The 22,314-nt window shown below is 39.7% G+C and overlaps 1 protein-coding gene across 6 annotated transcripts in view; it reads right to left on the reverse strand.

The window, feature by feature from the left end:
• LOC138937395 (cell adhesion molecule Dscam2) overlaps nt 1-22,314 on the reverse strand; it is a 75,057-nt gene that overhangs the window by 15,916 nt on the left and 36,827 nt on the right. For 4 of the 6 annotated variants that reach the window (XM_070303632.1, XM_070303633.1, XM_070303631.1 and 1 more), the window contains exons 7-13: nt 20,792-21,035; nt 20,097-20,301; nt 15,084-15,380; nt 14,083-14,193; nt 13,509-13,667; nt 9,546-9,989; nt 1,446-1,565 (exon numbers count right to left, since the gene is read on the reverse strand). In XM_070303632.1, the coding sequence (XP_070159733.1) occupies nt 1,446-1,565; nt 9,546-9,989; nt 13,509-13,667; nt 14,083-14,193; nt 15,084-15,380; nt 20,097-20,301; nt 20,792-21,035 (1,580 nt within the window). Of the gene's footprint in view, nt 1-1,445; nt 1,566-6,088; nt 6,434-9,545; nt 9,990-13,508; nt 13,668-14,082; nt 14,194-15,083; nt 15,381-20,096; nt 20,302-20,791; nt 21,036-22,314 lie in introns of all 6 variants that reach the window. The other 2 variants (XM_070303634.1, XM_070303635.1) reach the window with 2 other exon arrangements.

Consider the following 22,314-nt stretch of genomic DNA (forward strand, 5'->3'; position numbering starts at 1 on the left):
TTTGAGTAATCAGTCTTTTCGCGGGAGTCTCTTGTGAAAATTTATGTTTTATCAAAACTTACGGTAGCCGTGCAAAGAGAGAGCTCCAAACATTGCTCGGCTGATATAAATTGCATTTATTCAATCTAGCGGTACAAGTAACAGTATTACGCAAAGTTTAATAAAACCCCTCCCCCCCCCTCGTTTAATAATAATCGTGTTGCATTAGTTTGCGTCTCCGCAATATATAGATCGTAATGCAGGACGTGAAACGTCTTTTTCTTTGATACGCCGTATCTTCTTTTTTCCGCGCTCAGTTTCGCCGCTATCCGCACACGATGCGCATCGTTCGACAACCAATCGATGCTTCCCGACATCTTTTCCGATACGGTAATAAATGATGAAAGGCAAGAATATTCACGCAAAATTTGTTTTTTACTTTTTTCGCGTAGTAACTTTGAGATTTGTATTCCGATGCACGGAACGAGAAAAATTTTTATACAGAATATGTACAACTAGCTCGCCGAAAACTCTTTGCGGATAGAAGCGGGCAGTCGTTTGTTTGCCGCAGTCAATTAAAATCAACAAAAACATTCTCGAACTCGATTGAACAGTCTCGTCACTTGGATATAACCGCATTGCGCCAAGGCAGACGCAAAGCACTTTTTTTTTTCGAAATCTGACGTAGCCGCGGGTGGGAAATGATTGGCTGCGAGAATAAAATCAGGATAAACGGTGAAAAATGTAACTCCTGCGCCAAAGCGAGAATCGGAATTGGAAGGGAAAATGGAGGAGAGACGGGAGAGAAAATCCCTCGCGAGAGGCACGCTACATCAAATCCACGATCAGCAAATTGATGAAACTAATTATACGGTTCTCTCTCCACGGGTAGGACTTATTTCTGACTACGACCGATTTATATCTCTGCCAGCGGAGGGATCGACGATTCAGCGAAATTCATGATTGATTACAGTTCCTGGCGCGTTCTTTTTTTCCTCCGTCGATCTCCGTCCGCCTCCGACTCCGCTCGCACAACTTTAATGAAAATTACATAATGTCGGCGTAAACAAAATTCTCGTCTAATGAATGTTAAGTATAGGGAGAAATTGTTAGAAAATGTAATAATACTCGCGTCGAATAAAATTGAATAAATTTACGAGTCAAAGACGGAAGAAGACGAAAATAATATCTACGCTCATATATGACGTTTCAAAATTCATATAGCATAGTCATAGTGATAGAAAAAGAGTAATTATTTTATTACTAACTCTGCTTCTATTAAAACCAAAGTTATATGCTTAGAGAGAATTTTTTAAGTGCAAAAATATTCTCATTTCTCGCGCTTCGAAGACGTAATACATCTCTCTGGTAAAGCTGGTGGAAAGAGAGAGAGAGAGAGAGAGAGAGAGAGAGAGAGAGAGATTTTCCTCGCATCAAGATCCCATCTTTAAAAAGTCGTGACTTACCGATAGATTGCTTCCAAGTCACAGTCGGAATGGGGAATCCTTCAGCCTGACAGGCGATGGAGACGCCGTGACCTACAACCGCGTTCTGGTCGATAGGTTCCACGGTCCACCTCGGCGGTACTAAAAATACGAATCAAATGGTTTAAAATCTTCCAGTCGCTTGAATTCGCATTCGCCAAAATCTTATCAGACAAGCCCGCGTTTCCGTTGCCATTCATTTCAGAATTTGCAATAACGAGTTATCCTACTCGCGAGCTACGTCGACACGAGTATCTGAGAGACAGAGCTCTATTAAAGTCAGTTTTAACTGCTAAAATTATACGTATTTTGGCTCTGTGTGTGAGTAAACATAAAATATTACAATATTTATATATATTTTATAATTACAAACAATTGAGCTTGATGAAAATATGAACAATATATAATACATCAATACGTGTAATTTTCGCTTTATTACAAATCTATTATAAATTTCAATTTATTTATTTTATTCGTAACATGTTGAGAGTAATACGCGATTTTATTTTATAATTTTGTATTATTTCCTCGAGACGATATTATGTAAAACCATCAAACGGTATCGATTTACCTTGCGTAGCCGTGCCGCGATTTTATCTGTTATTATTCCGATCTAAAAACATATGATATGGCGGGTTATTTACTTGAACAATCATTCACTATATATTCGAATATTCAACGCGATATCCTATCGCGATTTGAACGGCGACGAATATCAACGGCGATGGCAAAATTAATCTTTTTCTCGTGTGTTAATAATTATGTAACGCATGCATCTTTCTTTAGATTATATACTTACGCAAATTTTTTTCTGAAAATTGTAACAATATTATACTACGGAATCCATTAAGAGCTACAGCTAAATTACTTGAATTGACGATGTTATGTATATGTATAGATATGAAAAACAAATGTGAATGGATTTCTTTCTGTATTGAACTACTTGTAAATCTCATTAAGAATCTAAGCAAGTCATATATGTATATATGAAGGAAATAATAATTTAGTAGAATAGACTAAAAATAAAATAGAACGTGCACATCACTGATACGGTAGAGGGAAATGATTACTACATAAAACTAACTAAAAACTCTAAACAATCTATTAAATTAGAGTATATACGGTAAAAAGAGAAATATAAAACGAAATAAATATATTTTAACAGAAGACTGTCCGTCTAATACGTGAAAGTAGATTAGTATGAGAATCAAACTATAAATGTGTATTGATCGAAAAAGTATAATACACATAATATAGTACGAATAGAGAACGTAATGTCATGCAAAAATGCAAAAATCGCTCATTATCATAAAGAACGTAACAACGCAAGCACCATTCCAAGTAAATAGAGCCGTATAAGAGACGAATGTATAATATAAAATGCTTCCAAACAACGGACAAACGACAAACGCAAACGATACCGTCACAACGTTACCGTATAATAATACGAAAATAGAAAAAGAGACACGTAGTATATAAGGGGAAGGTATCGCTTTTACATTCTTCCATCGTCATTCCAAGTCGCTCTCGCAAAAGAGGGGAGGGGAGGGGGGGAAGGAAATTGTAACCAGAAACAGGTTAACTACGCGAATGCATGCTTATGCACACCCGTCATAGACAAATGTTGCATTACATTAGCACAACATTTTGAATATATCAACTCGCTACGAATACTCTACCTAGTACATTCGCGAAAACGTCCTTTAAAGATCTGTACACACGTGTTGATGATACCTCTACAAACGCTCAAAAAATTGAATTTCAATTTCAACATCGATCACGGCGATGTTGCTCGTGGAAAACGACAATGGGACGATAAGAGTCAAAAATATATTTTTTTTACATCAGGCCTTACCGGCACGTCGACACGATCCTGAAAAATAGGCCGTGTTACGTGTTCGTTAAAAATTATATAACGTCACTTGTCGAGAAAAAAATTATATATTCCCCTCGTTAAAATTCACAAATAGAATCGTCCTGCCGCAGCAACAATCGTGAGAATCTACTTATTTCTCATAGAGACGAGCATGCAAAGAAGTAAAGTCGGCGATACATTTGTCGTGTACACGATTCCATGTCGTCATCCGCAAGCGAAGTATTCCCTGCTTGCGTGGTATGCTCATCTTCGACTTTTAACGATAAATGAAAATTCTATCGAGCTATCCTCAAAGACGAACGAAAGAAATATTGAGAGATGGCGGCATCGTGTCAGATAATTTCGTATCGATTTTTCCTTCAATTCTGCCGCTTCGACTTTGCCTTTGTGTTAAAAAAAAAAAAAAATAATAATAATAAAAAAATATTTTAGCGATTAGCGAGGCAAATTAATGGGTATTTTCGCTGGATTGCTTCCTTTGAATTCAAATGTCTTCAAACGCGTAAGTAGTATAGCCATATATAAATGATACTTCAAAGCACGAAAGTAGTACAAGATACGCTTGATACGGCCAAGTGAAAGTAGTATGATCAGACATAAGAAAGGCGTCCGAGAGTAAGTAGTACAAAATGTTTGTGATATGACAAAATATCAGAAAACATAGAATAAATATAAATATATGAATATTATGAATATTATGAATATTATATGAATAATATTATGAATATTATATATAAAACTTTTATATAATATTATGTATACTTTTATATATATTACTTTTTATATAATATTATGAATATTATATATAAAACTTTATGTATGTAATTTATATTTTAGGATAAAATATATTAATATATATGTATATATATATATATATATATATATATATATATTCGAGATATATGTATAATATATATAGCCAAGTAGAAGTAACATGGAAATATCAGTGTAAAATCGCACTGAAAGATATCCATACTGATTGTGGTGCAGTGACGATATCATAATACTATGGAATTGAAAAGTGCTCCATCGTACGATGAACACAAAGCAAACTTGCAAGCGCATTGCCTTCCATTTGGCAGACGAGGCGAATATTGGGAGGGGTTTAGGATGCGCTCTATAATATTACTGCAGTATTTTTTCAGAGTATATGTATATACATATATAATGACTCGAGAAATTCAATTATAACTGTTGCAGACAAAATAGCAGGCTTTAATCACGTCACGTATTCATTATTTTAAATGTCGAATTCATAAAAAATTCGCAATTACGTTTTGAACGAATTCGTTAAATTTAATTTTTAAGCTTCTTATTTGACGGTTGTAATGCAAGATCCAATTACTATTATATTACCTACTTCTTTGATGTTTGTTCTTGAAAAATTACAGCTTTGTAGAATCAACTTTCAATTTGTTATGCGTATACAGCCTTTGCGGAGGTTAAGAGATCGCATGCTGCTCTGAGAAAATTCTTTTGCCAAGCGACAGTTTTGCTGGAAAATCTTTAATGGCTTTTAGATGTTGTAAACCAAGGGATTCTGTTGCGTATTTTATACGCATTAGGAGCGGTCGCCATTCGTACGCTAATAATATATACGATTGTACCGTAGCCATGTGTATAGATTCTTATGAATCTTTTAATATTCTGTAGAGTTAAAATCGAAATAGATAAATGTAAACCTTCCTCTGTTGTGTAAAACATTAGGAACGTAATCCGGCGAAACCCATTAACTATTAATCCTCCCGAAACTATTCTACATATCGCGTTACGACTCAATTTTCTGATCAATTCTTTTCTGGTTTTTTTTTTTTTTTTTTTTTTTTTTTTTTTTTTTTTTTTTAGATCTTTAAGGTAAGTTAATAACACTAATAGATTCAATGGATAATTAGAATTAATTTTTTGAATTGTGTACACTTTACACATCGCTGCATTTTAAAATGGCCGAGAGATAAATTTTCACTAAAATGTTCAATAATTGTATTACTCTCGTAATAAAAAAATTGACACACATGAATTCCTATTTGAAAAATAAAAATGTCTATTCTTATGATATCTATATAAACCTGATTCATGTATATAAAATTTTTTATATAAATAAAAGTTTTTATAAAATGTATTGTAAAAAATATATATTTCTTTTCAACATGATTTATACGTTTTTTGAATTTTAAAACTTTATGTATGTAATTTATATTTATAGGATAAAATATATTAAATATTTTTCGCTAAAGAGTGAGATAAATTTTTAAGATGAAGGATGATGCTTTACAAATTGGCGAAATCAGATACCAATGTATAAGATTACGATCCGGCGAATAGGGAGTCGTATCGCATGTCCCTCCTCGAGGGATATCATCAACGACCCGGGTAAGTCGTTCGAGTAACCAGGAAGACAGGAGAGCGGATTAAATAAAAAACGAAAACCGAATAAACCCTGCTCGACGTTTCTCCGAATTCCGTCCTATACGAACTATATACCTATCTTATATTATATATATATATATATATATATATATATATATATATATATATATGTGCGTACACATGTAAGTGTATACACATCTATATACGCGAGAAAAATGATACAAAATTGCGAGAGATAGAAAGATAGATAGATAGATAGAGGGAAAGAAAGAAAGAGAGAAATGGAAGAAAAAGGTAGCGAAAAGGAGGGTTGTTATTTACGGACGCATTTATGTACACAGTTTTCTTACGGCTACCATGTCAGTTTTTTCAGGACACCAACCAGCGACTGAGAGGCTGGTCGAGTGTTCGGCCAGGCCAGCGATGTTGCTGATCTGGCACGTGTAGTTGCCGCTGTGACTAGCCCTGACGCTATTTATCGTCAGGATGCTGGAAAACGGCGGATAGTCGCTTATCTGTATGCCGTTGCTGGTCTCGACGGTGGCGACGGTCTGGACCGACGACACCGATGTACCGCCGTCGCTCGCCCTGACCTGAATCGGTTTCTCGTCCACCAACCACGTGATGTTGAACGGCTGGTCGCCCTGGCTCGTCGCACACATAAGCTGTGTCCGCTCCCCCTCCATCACACCGTTTTCGAAATAAAACGGCGAGATCCGCGGCGGAACTATAAACGTTACGTTTGTGACATGATAATAGGTATGTATGTACGTCTCTCTGGGTCTCTTGCGCCAGCATTAACCGCACCTAAGCGCATCATCGATCCGAGGATTCGAGGATCTTTCGAACTCTTTGTCTCGTGACACCATCTGTCACTCATTCTCGATTTGGAAAAAAAAAAAAAAAAGACGGATAATGCATGCGAGGGACGAACCGTAGCGATAGATCTCGCTCGTTACTCGTCATCTAATATTTTACCTATTAATTCGATCAGACAAGTTGAGCGGAATAAAATCACGCGATTTTTTAGCACTACTTTCGCGCAGTCTATTTTTTCCATCTGTTTGACACGCAACGACCCGTACGCTGAACGAATCGTGAAATCCGATAACCCATCATTCGTTTTCATCTATCTCGTCGGACGATTTCCTTCGAAGCGGAGAAAAAGACAGGTGCGATCGCCCAACGCGTGTAGTCGCCCGTTTCCTTCGCGCCGGCATGCACGGCAAGATCCGCGGAAAATTGCACGGCGCACTGCCATAAATATCGTATGCTACATGCGTCCGCAGCCGCCGCGAATATAACTCGGGAAATGAACATTTACGAGCGAGCATAACTGTTAATGTCGGCCAATGTGTCTTTATACGAGGAGAGACTGGTCTGGCAAAGTTGGAAATAAGCTCGCGGCCGCGCCCTCCCGCGGGGGAGGCAAGTCGGGAACTCGCGCGAAGAGAGAAGAAATCGTTAATAAGCCGTTTCACGCTGATACGCGTGAAAACTTTGTGTAGCACCTGCAGCCTCCCCTTCGAGAATAGATTCCCTCGCGGATGTACATCGCGGAGTCGGTTTTAAACGCGATTTCCTGGCCGGGCGGGATGCGCCATAACGACCGCACAACCGGCATGAAACATCTGCACGCATCTGCTCCCCTTCGAGGAGATACAGCCCTCTTTCTCAATTGCGTATCGCAGACTTACTTACCGCGGGCCCTATCTAAACTTTTCAAATGAGGAATAAAAATTGAGGATCGCGAGAGATCTCTGGATATATCGAGGACGTAAAACGACGCAATCTGTTCATCGCGTAACTGCATCTTTTTCTTTTTATTTTATTCTTTATTTTATATTTGATCTCTTTCTCTATTATTTGATTTTGACGCATACAAAGATTAAATTTCAGAGATCTCTCGCGTCGAACGTTTTTTTGAATATACAAATATCACTACTATCTCTATAATAATATCGTAACAATACAGTGATGATGAAAACGATGTTACACAAAGTATATATACGATATACCTCGAGCTTAAACACATCATTATAAAAATTCTTTGCTACATTAATAAAATGATTACTTCGTCATGAAAAACGCCCAAAAACGTGATATACCATACAACACAATAATCAGTAACAAAGTATATAACGAGTCATTCGTAAAAAAAAATACAAAACGCCTTCTACGGGATCGTAGAAATGTCGTTAACAACGATTTTCGTCTGTATGTAGAGTATATATAATACTAGGAGAAATAGGCAAATTTATATAATATTCAATCAAAACATTACGTATCTCTTGAATATCAATGCTGAACGATGCATATACATCTGTGCGAATAAGAAAACCAGCACGAACTTTACGATAAGTTTACGATCTCGCTGCAACATCGAGATTTCGACGAACGAAAATATCTCTCGAGTTCCTTTTTACATGAGAGCTCTTCGCCCTTTTCGCCCATCTTCTCGATGTCACAGACAATACCTTGTATCTAAATAATACATACTATAATAAGTATGTACGTATAAGCGGCTAATGCCATGGATGCCCAGCTTTCTATTATTTATTTAATATGTTTTTTTTTCTTGAAATATATATTTAATTTATCTAATATTCTCATACAATTGTTTTGATATTTTTTATTATTGTACTTGGTTCGCGATAATCATAAACATCGTCGGATTTAGATGTCTGTAAGCGAAAGAGATGTGATTTTGGGCAAGTACAGCTCCGGGCCGCTCATATGACGCTAATACGAGAATCAAAGGCATTGCCAAGAGAGTGTACAGTACGTACAATACACACAGGTATCGATAGTGGTTGCAGGAAAATTCGATCAAAGCGTGCAGATTGGCGTGCAAAGAGAACGGCGTGCAGGACGAGAAAGAGTGAAAGGACGAGAGAACGATATAAAATCGAGAGTAATCGAGAGAAAGAAAAGCTGGCGACACGCCGAATCGGTGACATTACAATTCGTGCCCCTATGGGACCTTGTCTCCAATTTCCAAGCCCTCGAAAAATCTCTTCTTCTTCGAAAGAAAATACAAATGCACCGATGCAGCGCGTCGCTGTACGTAGCGTGCGTTTTGGACTAGCGTGTAGCAAAAACGGCCGCGTCTCGGAATGATCTTAAATCATTCCAAGATCGAAGATCATTCGAGGGCGAACCGTAATACCGGTCGATACTCAAAAACAATGCCAAGCAACGACGACGCCCCGACGAACATGTCCGGATGATCGCGCCAACAATTTCGCGGCGTAATCGAGCGCTCTTCTCTCAAGATGCGCGAAATAAAATTGATTACGGTTACGCGTCTTCGGACGCGTTGATTGATCGATCGTCGCGGCGCGAAGCAACAACGGCGTGTGTTCCCCTACGTGCCGATCAATCAGTTACTTTCCGTTGCCGCCATACCGGTCGACGAACTGGAAAATTGCCAGTCCAGTCCTATCACGACCCCAGGCGGCTCGGCTCGCCAATCTCAATGACAATCCGCTCTCTCGCCGCCATCGACGCCGATCTTATTCCGCGTGGGAGAGACGTGGCGCGAATCAACCCCCATTTCCCCATCCTCCTGCCACTCCCCGCCCTCTCGTTCTCGTTGCCGTTCGACGTCGTCGTTGGCATTCCGATGAGCGGCGACCGGGTACCGTGTTCCGAAATACGATACTGTACGATACTTGGCGTCGAGAGCCTCTCTCGATCGTGACAGAAGCGCGATAAGAAGATGAGGTAAAGGACGAGGTATAGCAATGGAAAAGAAGGATATATATATATATATATATATTCAGCGAGATATTCCGGAACACGGTACGCGTACAACGACACCAACGGTGTGCGTTTACCGTTGACGTGAAGGAGTGCAGAATGAGCGACGGTTGCGGCGCCATTGGTCACGCGACAGGTGTACGTGCCATTGTGCGCGGGTGCGATCGTGCTAATGCTCAGGGCGCTGGTAAAAGCGTCATGTTTCCCAATGGTAATGCTCTGTCTCTGGGACGAGGGGGACGCTTCGTCATGCCCGGGGCCGGATGCGGTCATGGTAGCAGGGCCCCTCAGCTTAGGGGGGCCCATCCCGGGACTGGCGGCCGGCGACCGACCGCGGCTGCCCGACGTCGGCGCATCCTGCGAGGCCGACGGCAACGTCCTGATCGTCTCTATCGGGACGTTATCTTTGAGCCATGTGAATGTCAGTGGTAGGTCGCCGGTCACGACTACGCACTGTACGCTAGTACGGTCCCCTACGTTTAAATCGCGAGCAAAACTGAAAGGCGTGATTTTAGGTGGCACTGAAAGAACAATACAGACAAAGGTGGCATTCCATCAAAGCAGTTCAGATCACTAGAGAATCACGCTGTTGTTGGGATATATTGTATGGAACGTGAGGAGGGAAGAGAGAGATGTGCACAAGTGCAGGTATATATATAATATATAATATGGGGGATAAACGGTCGTAATCGCTGCCAGACGCGCCTTCTTGCAAGTGTGGGAGAAGCGATTTTTCAAGCGGCGCGTTCCAGCAGCACCACCGGGATAAGGAGAAGCGACCTCGTTCGATACGGCATACGTCAAGAAAACGGGATCCGTGAGACGCGGAGTAGCGAGATTAATCGATCGCTCCCTTCCCGTCTTCGACGGCGGAAATCAAGACCGTGCGCATCAGCCGGGAGGGAAACTGAGAAAATACTATGTCGGTATTCGGAAACGTAATAATTCCCATTCTTCCTTGATATTGATTCTCATTCATTTCGCGCACGACTGAAAAATATTATATATGTTTATATTTCATACTATCATGTGTATAAACTTTTATTATTCAAACGAGAGATAAAGGCGATTGATGCGAATCCATTTAGACATGCGATATCGCGACGAGATATCGCTTCTGAAAGACGTCTACAGATCGTTAGCGGATTAAGAGAAAAAAATGTGTGCGATTTTGAAGAAAGGCTATCGCAGTGATTTTCGACAGAATATTCAGTTTGCCGACGATCTCTCTATAACAAGCTTTATGTTTATAAAAATAACACAAATTGTATACACGTTAAACAAACGCGCGTAATTGAAAATTTCAAAGATCGAAGAGGGAGGAAATGTTTCACATTTTCCTTTATGCGTACTATTATAATATGTGTCTGCCATTTTTTTTTTTTATTATCCGAATCGCCGGCAAATTTGACAGATTCCGCGATCGCCGCTATATCGAGAGCTTTCATCTTGTGAAATACTTATGATTTGAATCTATACACATTTTAGGCATTACAGGGTATTACGAAATTAATACGCGATTACGCGCGTTGTAAAACAAATTATATCGTCTCCGTTATGTATACGCGCATACATAAACATAACGGAGGAAACATTAGGAAGGTCGAAAGACATCCTCCGGTAATACCCCGTACGATATATCCGTAGCACGTCACGTCATCGGTCCTACGTACATAGTTACGTTACGTACATACGTATGTCAGCTGGATCTTTATGTACATAAGTATACGAGTACATAAAAATACACGGAATAGAACAGAGCAGTTAGGCGAGCGCGTGCAAAGGAGGAATGCTTGAGCGATGCAGTGAGGTGCTGTGCCCTGTGCATAGGTCATTTCCGGACACGTCTTCTATACGCCCGGCATACGCCCGCACGCATACATATAGCCGACGAATGTCGCCGGAAATCACGCGCGTTTGCCCTCTTTTGGGGGGAAGAATGGTGTGAGAATCGCGAGTGTGCGAAATGAAACGACAATATCGCGGGTCGCACAAAAATATTTCATTTTTTTTCTTTTTATTTCGAATATATTTCTCGACGATAATTTGATATAATTCTCGTGTAACTTGCTATTTGATTAATATTTCGAAGTGCGCGAAATATTAGTACGATATTTGATTATTGATATGGAAATTTGAACGCGAAAAACAATCGATTAACGAATGCGCGAAGCAATTTGATCTGAAATTGCGCGATTTCCGCAGGCATCGTATGTATATTATATATGTACATGTGCACATACACATGCGCGCGCGCGCGTTACATCACACAGTGAAACATATATAAAATAGTCCCCTTTCAAGAAAGGTCTCATACGATTTTCGGAGAAGCTTTTCCGTTAGAATCCAGGCTGAGGCGGAATTGCAAAAACTCTGCATAGAAACCTAAACAGTGCACCTTTCCCATTTTTTCTTTTTTTCGACAGTGAAACGTGATTGTCGAACGAATATAGAAATAAATGATCAATCAAAACCGAAAAGCTATTCTCCCCTCATAATCTTCCAACGTAAAAATAAAATATATCCTCCGTCGAAATATACAGGATGTCCTCAATTTAAATGGCAAAACTTCAGGAGCGTGAAAGGAGACCGAAAAGCTAAGACAGAAAGTCTTTTAGAGGTTTGCTCGTTTTTATTTCATTTTGGAGAGAGTCACAAAAAAAAGAAACAAAACAAGTTTTCGTTTTTTTACTTACTTATTTACATTTTACTTACGTTATCATCTATTTAATGCAGATATTGTTCAAAATATTGTCCTCTTACAGCAATGCAAGCATTACATTGCATAGCACTGACCTCATTAATTGCAGCTGGTCATTGTTCTAGTGATATTTGGTGCACCGCATCTATGATTCGGTCTCTTAATTGCTCTCTTGAATTGATTGGCACCGTAAAGGATAACATCAAGTGTTTACATATGTAAGGAATCTTGAAGCAGAAGAGTTTTTTCGGTGCCGATCGACTCGAGAGAGCAACTGACAATGAGAGATTGAATTTTTGCAATTTTCTCTAAAATGGAGCAAAAACGAGCAAACGTCTAAAGGACTTCTTATCTTAGTTTCTCGGTCCCCTACACCCTCTTGAAGTTTTACCATTTAAATTGGGGACACCCTGTATATTCCATCGATATAATGCAAAACTATTTGTCTCTATTATAATGTTTTTATGCAGCCCCGCATCGAACAGAGTTGCAATCGCGAGCGATCGACAAATCGATGCCTCGTGCGAAAAGCACGACATATTTCGAGGGATGGTGCGCAATGCGATAAAGTAAAGATTCGGGAGTCCGATGTTGTTTCGCGCTAATTAATCCTGTCCAATGTCAAACAACTCATCATATAGAGTTTGCTTGATGAACCTAATAGAAACATTATATAAAGATAAATTCGGCTCTGCCGCGCGTCAAACGCGCACACCGGACCACTGTTATGTACATAAACGGGCTGCGATTTAATACAGTTTGACGAAGGGACGGGCAATGGATAGTTAATATATTGTTCGACAAAGGGAGAATACATATTAACGTGATATCCATGATATCCGTAATCGCGCTTCGATAGCGCGGGAATAAATTGCGAAGAGCGGCTAAACAATTCGATGTCAGATTTCACGTGAAATTTGGTGCGAAATTTTCATCCAAGGATTACATAGATTTTGAAGACGCGTCGTTGATTTAAATTTAAATTTTGAAGAGAAATACTTTCACATAAAAATATATGCTGCATATTTCTCATACGTTATTATATCATATAAAAATTGCATCAATTAAATATGTTCGCATAGTATGATGTAAACTGTAAGAATATGTATTGCGTTAAAAGTGGCGTATCAAAAATATTATCTCGATGACACGCGCGACTAAATATCTTTTTTTTCTTTTTTTTTTTTCTTTGACAGGAAAGCGAGATCGCGCTTTATTGTACGAGCACGCGTGCATAGCCATCTCTTCATTTTCAAATATTAATTTCACGAATACTTTGAATTCCGATATTCCTATTACGGGAAATTATGCGGAAACTATTGGCTATATATTTACTTACCTAAAACGCGTACTTCGACCGAGCGATGCGACGTAAAATTATGTTTGTTTCTGGCAGTGCATGTATACGTGCCTTCATCGGCACTGCGTTGCACAGTATCGATAAACAGCGTGCCGTTGGCGACTCTTTGTCTCATATTGGTAGGCAGTTTTACGTCCCCTGATAACAGAGCATTCAGCGTCGTTACATTTAAACGAGAGCTCTCCTCTACCGCATCCGAGAATATTCGAGATATTCAATAATATAATATAATATATATGCTAATACAATATAATATATGCTTTCTGTTCCGCGAAAGACGCAAATATTTCGCATCTTCAACGTTCCAATTAACTCTTAATCGCATAAGCAAATTTCCAAACATAAACAAATAAAATAAATTTGTCAAACTTTGCGACGCGTCGTATAATTTGTTGATTACGAGCGTAAATAAGGATTATCAATCGATGCTGAAATCGACGAGAGATTTTAATGTACTTTTTTCCCACAATGGAAAAATATTGAATAGCCAAACGAACGCGAAATTCTCGTTACTCGGCCGAGAGGATTAACAAAAATGACACACGATGCTTACCTTTCTCCCACACTATCGATTCGATAGGATAACCGGCTACAGGGCACTTGATATATAGTTGCTTCCCGGCGACCGCTGAAACGGGCGACATCGGTCTGACGTATGGCAGTCCTGAGATTAGAAAGCAATAAAGGTTGTTAGACTACGGTTCGCTCGCAAAATAGCATAAAGTTATAAATCACACAATAAATACAATTTTAGTTTCTCGATTTTGTGAAATTATAAAGAATGTAAAAAGCACCACGTATAATTAATTCTTAATACATCTCCAAATTTAACAATCCTGTAAAAACTCTACATTTTTATATTACAATAATTTCGAATTATGTCAACATGCCGAAGAGATACTTTTATAATTCAGCGGCATTTTAAAGTAGTATTCTAACAGTAGGAACTGCTCTCGAAACTGATAACTATTGTAGAGCGTTTGTATTATGACGATTAATGTATAAACATTGAATGCATGGTTGTGGAGAATATAATTGTAACGAAAAAGCATGTAACGAAAATCGCAACCGATGCAAAAGAATCAAATTTCATATTCGAAAATTATTTAACTTTATTTCTTTAGAAATTATAATTTTTTATTTTGAGAGAATAATATTTATTTAAAAAATATTATTTTGGCATTACACAAAAGATCTCAATTTCCATCCATTGTCCATGTCTCTCTTAGCGTAACAAGAGAGAAAAGTAGTTTATATTTTCATAAGTTTCAATATTTCAATTTACGAAACGTTAAAATATTATACAATAAAACCAGTTAATCCAGAATTATTACTTTTATCCATTAGCACACCGAAAAGAGATATATATATATATATATTCGTAAATTACTCAATATTCAATATGATATATTGAGAAATTATTTAGCTAGCAAAGATGGCGAGACGCGGGCGTAAATTATGGTAACTTTGACAGAGTTGTAGGTAGTATAAACGTACCTAATTACGGGAAAATGTATTTACGACCGCGTTGACGTGACTTTCGCGCTGACTCACCGTAAATATTGAGCCTCGCCGAATGCCTCGCCTCGCCGGCACGGCTGCCGGCGATGCATTCGTACTCTCCGCCGTCTTCCGGCTTTACGCTCGTGATATTAACGTGGGATATTACGTCCCCGTACACGGTCACGTATTGGCCAATCAAGAGCTTGTCATTTTGTGGAAGCGGAAATCCATCCAGTAGCCAGGAAATTTGCGGCGTGGGATTACCCGCGGCGCTGCATTTCAGGGAAACCGATGGACCGGGCTGCATTGTCTGTTCGATAAACCTGTAGACCAGCTGCGGCGCGATCTCTGTTAACAGACGTTATGGACGAGATTACGCGTACCCCAAAGTTTCCAAATGTTACCTCTATCACCCCTTCCCTCTCCCTCTTTCCCTTCTTCCCGCTGCCCACCGTTCACCGTTCCCCATTCCTCTACTCTACACAGCTGCATCTATTTCCCCGCTTTTTTCTTTTATCACTCTTTCTCTCTCTCTCTCTCTCTCTCTCTCTCTCTCTCTCTCTCTCTCTCTCTCTCTCTCTCCTTTTTGTACGTATGTTCGAATCGATTGTCGAATGTGAAAGCGGACCATGTGAATTTAAGTCGGCGACCTGACGATATCTCATCGATTCGTAGAGCCATTTAAAAATAATCTAGATGAAAAACTATGTCAATTGTCCTCGCGCAATCATCGACCCAGTCAGGTTATTTAAAAAAATATCTAAATAAAGAAAAAAATTCGCAATATGGATGACAATATGTCGTTGGCTAGAAAAGTTAAAAATAAAAAAGTAATATCACCTCGAATAATTAAATTGTGAAAAAAAATAAAACGCGAAAATTGCATATCGTTAAAGATCATCGCATGCGAACGAATCGAATGGAAAAAAGAAAATATCCATGTGAATATTGAGGAAAATATGTAAACTTTCGTTTTGCCAACTTCCAAAATGGCATGATGATAAATTCGCGTAAACTTTATAACTTTACATAATATATATCCGTCAGATAATAACGTCAACTTTGCTGCGCGAAACTTTTCGTATTCATCCGCGAAGAGGATCTCTTTATCGCTATCGGCGTTATCGATATCGATATTGATGAATATTTATAATAAAGCCGATATATTTGGCAGCTTTTTTACGATCACGCCATACACACGAGGGACGTGCAACTCGAACAGGATGCAATACATTCCTTCCTTCCTACTTATCCTAATTATAATTTTTATCAGGAAGCGCGCGGAAAAAAGCCGCGCAATTTATTCTGTGCGAATTAACTCCATAGTTAAAAGTCGAAAACTCGCTCGGTGCGAACATCGAGCTTGGAATTTGCCCCATGTATAATTAAAAAGAGCTACGCAGCCTATTAGTAAATTAACAATTAGGCCGACTAATTATTCTGTTCCGCTATTCCGCACTTTTGGCACGGGCGAGAAGAAATCTTACGTCACGCGTTTCTCAATGTCGTAAACTAAGAGCGTGGTACTTTAAGGGCGCAAGTATCGATATATATGCTATTGCGGAGACAATAAAAATATCACGTCGTAAATAAGAATTACGTAAAATTCTAATAATATTAAAGCACTAACTATTCTCTAGAACGTCTGCGGAATCGTCGATATCGTGTAAACGCAACTGATACAATAACCCTTTATCAATAAGGGGAGAGAGAGGATATTAATTGCGTTTGCACAGCATCTGCAATATACGATTTTAAATAATGTAATATTATCAATCTATTACATATGTCAGATGAAATTTTTTAAATAATGTATGTCTATTCGATATATGATCGTAGAAATTTTTATTACATCCGTTACAAAATTCCGCGTCCAAAATAATACAATACTAAAAACATTGAAAAATATGACATTTGTTCACTCCTCCCCTCCCCGACACGTATAACTATGAAGGTTGATATAATTCGTTCGCGCTCTAACTAATATTAATTGGCGTTGTGCCGGCACTGTTTTCTCGAAATTTCAGGAAACAACTCGCGGTACCGGTGGAAGCGCGAAACAGAGTCACACGCTTGTTTGTACGAAAATATCTCGCTAAAACGCACAACGGGATCGTATATTAGAGTATAAAATCCGTTACATGAAATGCCAAAATGCGCTTTGGAGAAATGACAAGCGATAAAACGTAATTTGCACGAGCGATATATCCTTCCGCGAGGTTGCGCGTGAACTACGGGTTCTCCCGTGTGCATAGCAAAGCAAATCTCGGAATGAGAATTACATTAAAATAATCATAACGCAAGATATGACGCGTTTGTATAATTTCAACCGGAGGAACCGCTGGTAAATTGGCGAATCCGAGAGCTTTCATCTTCCGACATACCTATGACGTAGACATAAATAGACGTAGTCGCGTAGCGTCCCGAAACCGAGGACGGCCAGTATGCAAAGCATCGGCAAAACCACAGAAATCTCGTTAGCGTATGCAAATCCGACGAGTGATAGTAGTAGTGGGTACTAACTATCCTATCGTGCCGCGGGCGACCCCCGCCTAATGTACACTCTATGCCCTGCAGCTTAGAAATCAAGAGACGGGAAGAATTCTAATGATAAGGTAATAGGCACCCGGCCCCGTACTTAGACGACGTAAATTACTAATTTTCTATCCGTCGTCGCGTAACCGGAGCGACGACGACGGCTTCATCACCAAATATGAATAGCGATTACGCGACGTTGTTGATGTAACGTAGACGTCGGTGCGTAGTAACATCGCGCCATGTAATTACACCCGCTACATTTTTCTATCGTATTGAAAATTCACGCAAATAACGTAACGTTACATAATTTTTGATAACAGATCGTCATTCATTCGAAAAATTAATTATTTTATTAAATTTTTGTTAAATGTTAAAAGAAAGTTCTTTTCGGAGAAACGATTTTGCTTTAAAAAAAATTTATCGTTAAAGTTATTTAAGAGTCAGGAAAAAGTTAGTTAAAGGAAAGAAAGAAAGAAGGAAGGAAATAATAAGTAATTTAGCTCGTAATCCTCTCTTTCTCTCTCTCTTTCTGAACTCGGATCATGATGGGAAAAAAGCAAGCTATATACGGTTTCTTGTTTCCGACACACCTCGAGAATGGTATCCAAGAGAGGCTATAAGCGATTTTGAAAGAAAATTTAAACTTTCAAAGGTCATAAAAGTTACCAAATGCCGGAGCTATATAAAGGTTAATGGCAACGAAAGCCCGTACAAACTTCCAGAAATGTACAAATCGCTCGTAAGAACGAGCACGAAACTCGGCACGTTCTCTCTTGCCAGCAAGCAATATCCTCGAGAAGAAAATGATGTAAAAGCTCATGACTGAGGACCAACATGGAAATTACATTCAGAAATTTAATTAAAAATAATACGTTTTGCGATACGAAAAAAATATCGTACATACAATTAATAATATCTTTTATATGACGGTTTTTAATAATAAATAGCATAATCTAGATTCTAATAACAAAAGTGTACAATATATGAACGTGGAGATGCTGTAAACCAAAATCGCCGTAAACGCTCTTATTTTTCACGGAAAATTTCACGAGAGAGGCCAACTCTTTTTTTTTCTTTTTTCTTTTTTTTTTTACATGAAACACTGCGCTCTCTCTAAGTTACTGGACGTGTTTCGCGTGTCATACGTTACCCATGTGGTTCGTCCAATAGTTGGCCGCTGTTATTCGAGTATATAATACGTATATCGTAAATCGCTTTTATTATATTCCGGGGCAAATTCGCGAGTCGTGCGGTTGTCCATCGGACATTGATGCGCGACGGTGAAGTCGTGGAGTTCTCGTACGAGATTTGGCGCACGGGAGAGCAAACGAGGCCATTTTCGTACAAAAATGGCACGTATCCCGCGGCGAAACGATGTGAAATACGTTACGAGGGAACGTTGTGCGCAAACAGGCAGACCCCCCGCCCCCTTTAACTCTCTCCCTCCTCTCACGCACATGCATCGAGTTCCGTGGCTGGTAACCAACATTTTCAAACCACGGGCGAACCAAGTTTCTGATCAAGTTCGCCAAACACCCGATCCTACGAACTCCTTATTACGTAATAAAATCGATCGACCCTAAGAATTGTTAAACGTATATCTCGATCGCTTTTTAAACAACGTTCTCGATTCCATTCCCTTACACGACGATCATACTTTATCGCTAAACTTTCTATCAAATACAGCTTTGCGCTTATAATTCTAGAAAAAAAAAATAAGATTCAAGATATTATAATACGATTGGGTTAAGTAGCTTTGGAAACAATTGTTAGAGAAGGAGAGAGATAATGCAATTGGCATACAATTGCTCCATTGCCGTGAAGGAAATTCGGCCAGAGTTAATCGAAATCGGGACCACGATTATCGTTCCGCAAATGGGTGCACGCTCGGCAAAGCAGAATCGGAAGAGAGATGAGGGCACTACTTTGCAACAAAAATGGCACGTAGCTTGCAGGAAAGTCGTGTGTTGCCTCATGATGGAAAACGCGTTACGATGGAATGACACGCGAACCGTAGAATGGACCGTACATGTGGGAGAGAGTTGCGCGGCATTAACTAACGGTAAGCCGACGAAACCGCTCTCGTTCCAGCGAACAAGCGCAACTCTCTTTTACTCGAATTGACAAATATTTATAGCACTATACTTGTATATATGGTATAAATACTTGCTGTAATTAAACGATGAATTAACTACGGAGAGACTGTATTATATTCGTCATAATAATGATAATTCGATCTCAAGATAACTGTCGAGTAGTTAAAAATCTCTCAACCCCTCTGATGGTGACTATAGACTATTCTACGTAATTTCAATTATAAAATTCAGTCCTCTCGAGAAAAAAATTACCATCTAATTTATTAATTATATTTTTTCCCAGCATGACCACAAGATCTTCCTAGACAGATTTTGAGTTTTCGAGCGTATAAGACGGACGATTACGAGTATCGTTGTAATCAGCCAAGACGCAAGAAGGCGGATATCGCGATATACACTAATATCTGGAATGCGAAGCAAAATGCCTTACCTCCTAAGCGCAATTCTGCGATTCCTTGAGCCATTTCGTACTCGTTCCGCACGAAGCACTGGTACATGCCGCGGTCCTCTCTCGCAACCGACGTCACGGAAATACGCTCGCTGGAGACGGTCCTTACGCGGGCACCCGTCCTCAATGGCTGACCGTCCTTCAGCCAATAGAGTGCCGCCTGCGGAAATCCACTTGCGGTGCACGTCTGCAAAGGAGTTTAGACGGAAGGAACTGATGAGAATCGAGAAAGGAGAGCCGCGCGCGCGCGAAGATGAGAGGGAATATAAGCCCTCTTCGTCTCCTCCTGAGAGAAAAATCACATCTATATATTCCTGAAAATGTGTACTCGAATCGCGCATTCGTCCCACGACTGGCATTAATTTCCGGCACGTAGAGATTCATTTCCCGCGTCATCGACAGCGCTTTACCGTATTTATAGACAGATGAAAAAGCCGCGGTAAATATTCACAATCAAAGTACTCGATATTGTAGACGATCTATCGAAGAAGCCGCATTATTCGGATTATTGCGTTTCGCGATTTGAAGATTAGATTCAACGAAATTATTTCTACTTCAATTTGCTCGACTTGTCCTTGCGAGAGTTACAGTTACTTTATACGGAAGTTACTTTTATTCGCGATCCTCGCGTACGTTTTCTTCTCGAGTGGATTGGCATCGATTTGACAATCAATTACCAGATAGGCGGATTTTCCCAGATCGACGGTCTGTATCGCCGGCTGCACGTGAACACTGAGCGGCGCAGACACCGTTAATCTGATCTCCAAAGTCTCGCTGCCTTCGGAATTGCTGGCAGTGCACATGTACGAGCCGGCATCGTTCTCTTCGATACTCTGAATGATCAAGGAGCCATCGCGCACTACGTAATGTCCCGAAGATTCCTCGATCGGCTCCTCCCTCTGATTTCTGTTGTAGTACCATCTATGCAAAGAGGGGGAAAAAAAAAAATAGAATAGAATAGAAGAGAAACAATCTTCGTTCATTTGATGCGCTATTTCCGATTTTATCGGGCCGTCATTTTATCGGACTGTCTCGTCTGAGCAAACGACATAAGCAGACATTCGAAAACTCGATATATTGTTCCCCGCAGCTCGTGCGCGCGCCTCTCGCGTATGCAATGCGTATGCAAATTACTATTTCCCGCTCTCGTCAAAGCGCTCTACGACGTTATTATTATTATTATTATTATTATCTCGAGTTACCTAACCGACGAGATCTCGGGAATGTTACGCGTTACGTGCGCACGTCTGTCCGAAACCGCGGTATCTCTCCCCTGCGCACAAAACAACTATTGTTCGTCATTGGTAAAGCCAAATGCATTCCCTCCCCATCTGCTCGCCCCTTATTGTACGGTTTATATGCTGTACATGCTAGACTTTCTCTCTCGTTTCTACTTGTCGCATATGACACCGCCAGAGATACGCGAGCATAGGCACGCTTGCGAAACGTTCACTTTATTCGTCGGGCGATTACACAGTCGCATAACAAAAATATCATTAAAATGTGTATTTATGAATTCATTAATTTAAATAATTACAGATTTCAATAGCTTTATCGTGTAAATTACTTACAATGTAGGAGGAAATGCTACATACATTCCGCCGCTAAAAACACGCTTTATCACTATCGCGTAATTATTCGAATAGTTATCGCGAAACGATTTTGCGCGATTTTCGCGAAACGATTTTGCGCGATTTTCGCGAAACGAGATCGTGCATAACTTCCCCGGCTTTCGGCTGTCCGTCTTAATTGAAAATGCAAACGGCGTTCGCGGTTGCCTCGATTTAAACCAGCCTCAGCTGGAGAGGATAATCCGATCGATCTTTGGCGAGCACGCGCGACCTTTAACCTTATCGATGACCACAACGACGTGAAATGCGAACCGACATCGACGCAAGAACGTGTGTCAATCTCGACGAATTTCCATTCATCTTTCACAAGAATCAATTCACGGTAGTTAAGCAGAGAGGTTTAGTATCATCGTTTTAGTTCGTATATCGTTATTATCGAGCTTAGCAAGATATACAAAAATTGTATGATATAGAAAGGAAATGAATGAGGTGTAAATTGACAGCAGTGTTTCGTCATCTTATCAATTCCCTCGATGTCTTTACTACAACGTTCGTCCAACGCGACAAGCAAAGTTGCTAATGAAAATTTCAAGCTTCCGCTTATTCCTGCTCGCTTTCAGACAGCACCG

This window comes from Polyergus mexicanus, unplaced genomic scaffold (assembly GCF_030449975.1).
Source record: "Polyergus mexicanus isolate NDT 795.1 unplaced genomic scaffold, iyPolMexi1.0 SCAF_10, whole genome shotgun sequence".
Taxonomy (NCBI): Eukaryota; Metazoa; Arthropoda; class Insecta; order Hymenoptera; family Formicidae; genus Polyergus; species Polyergus mexicanus.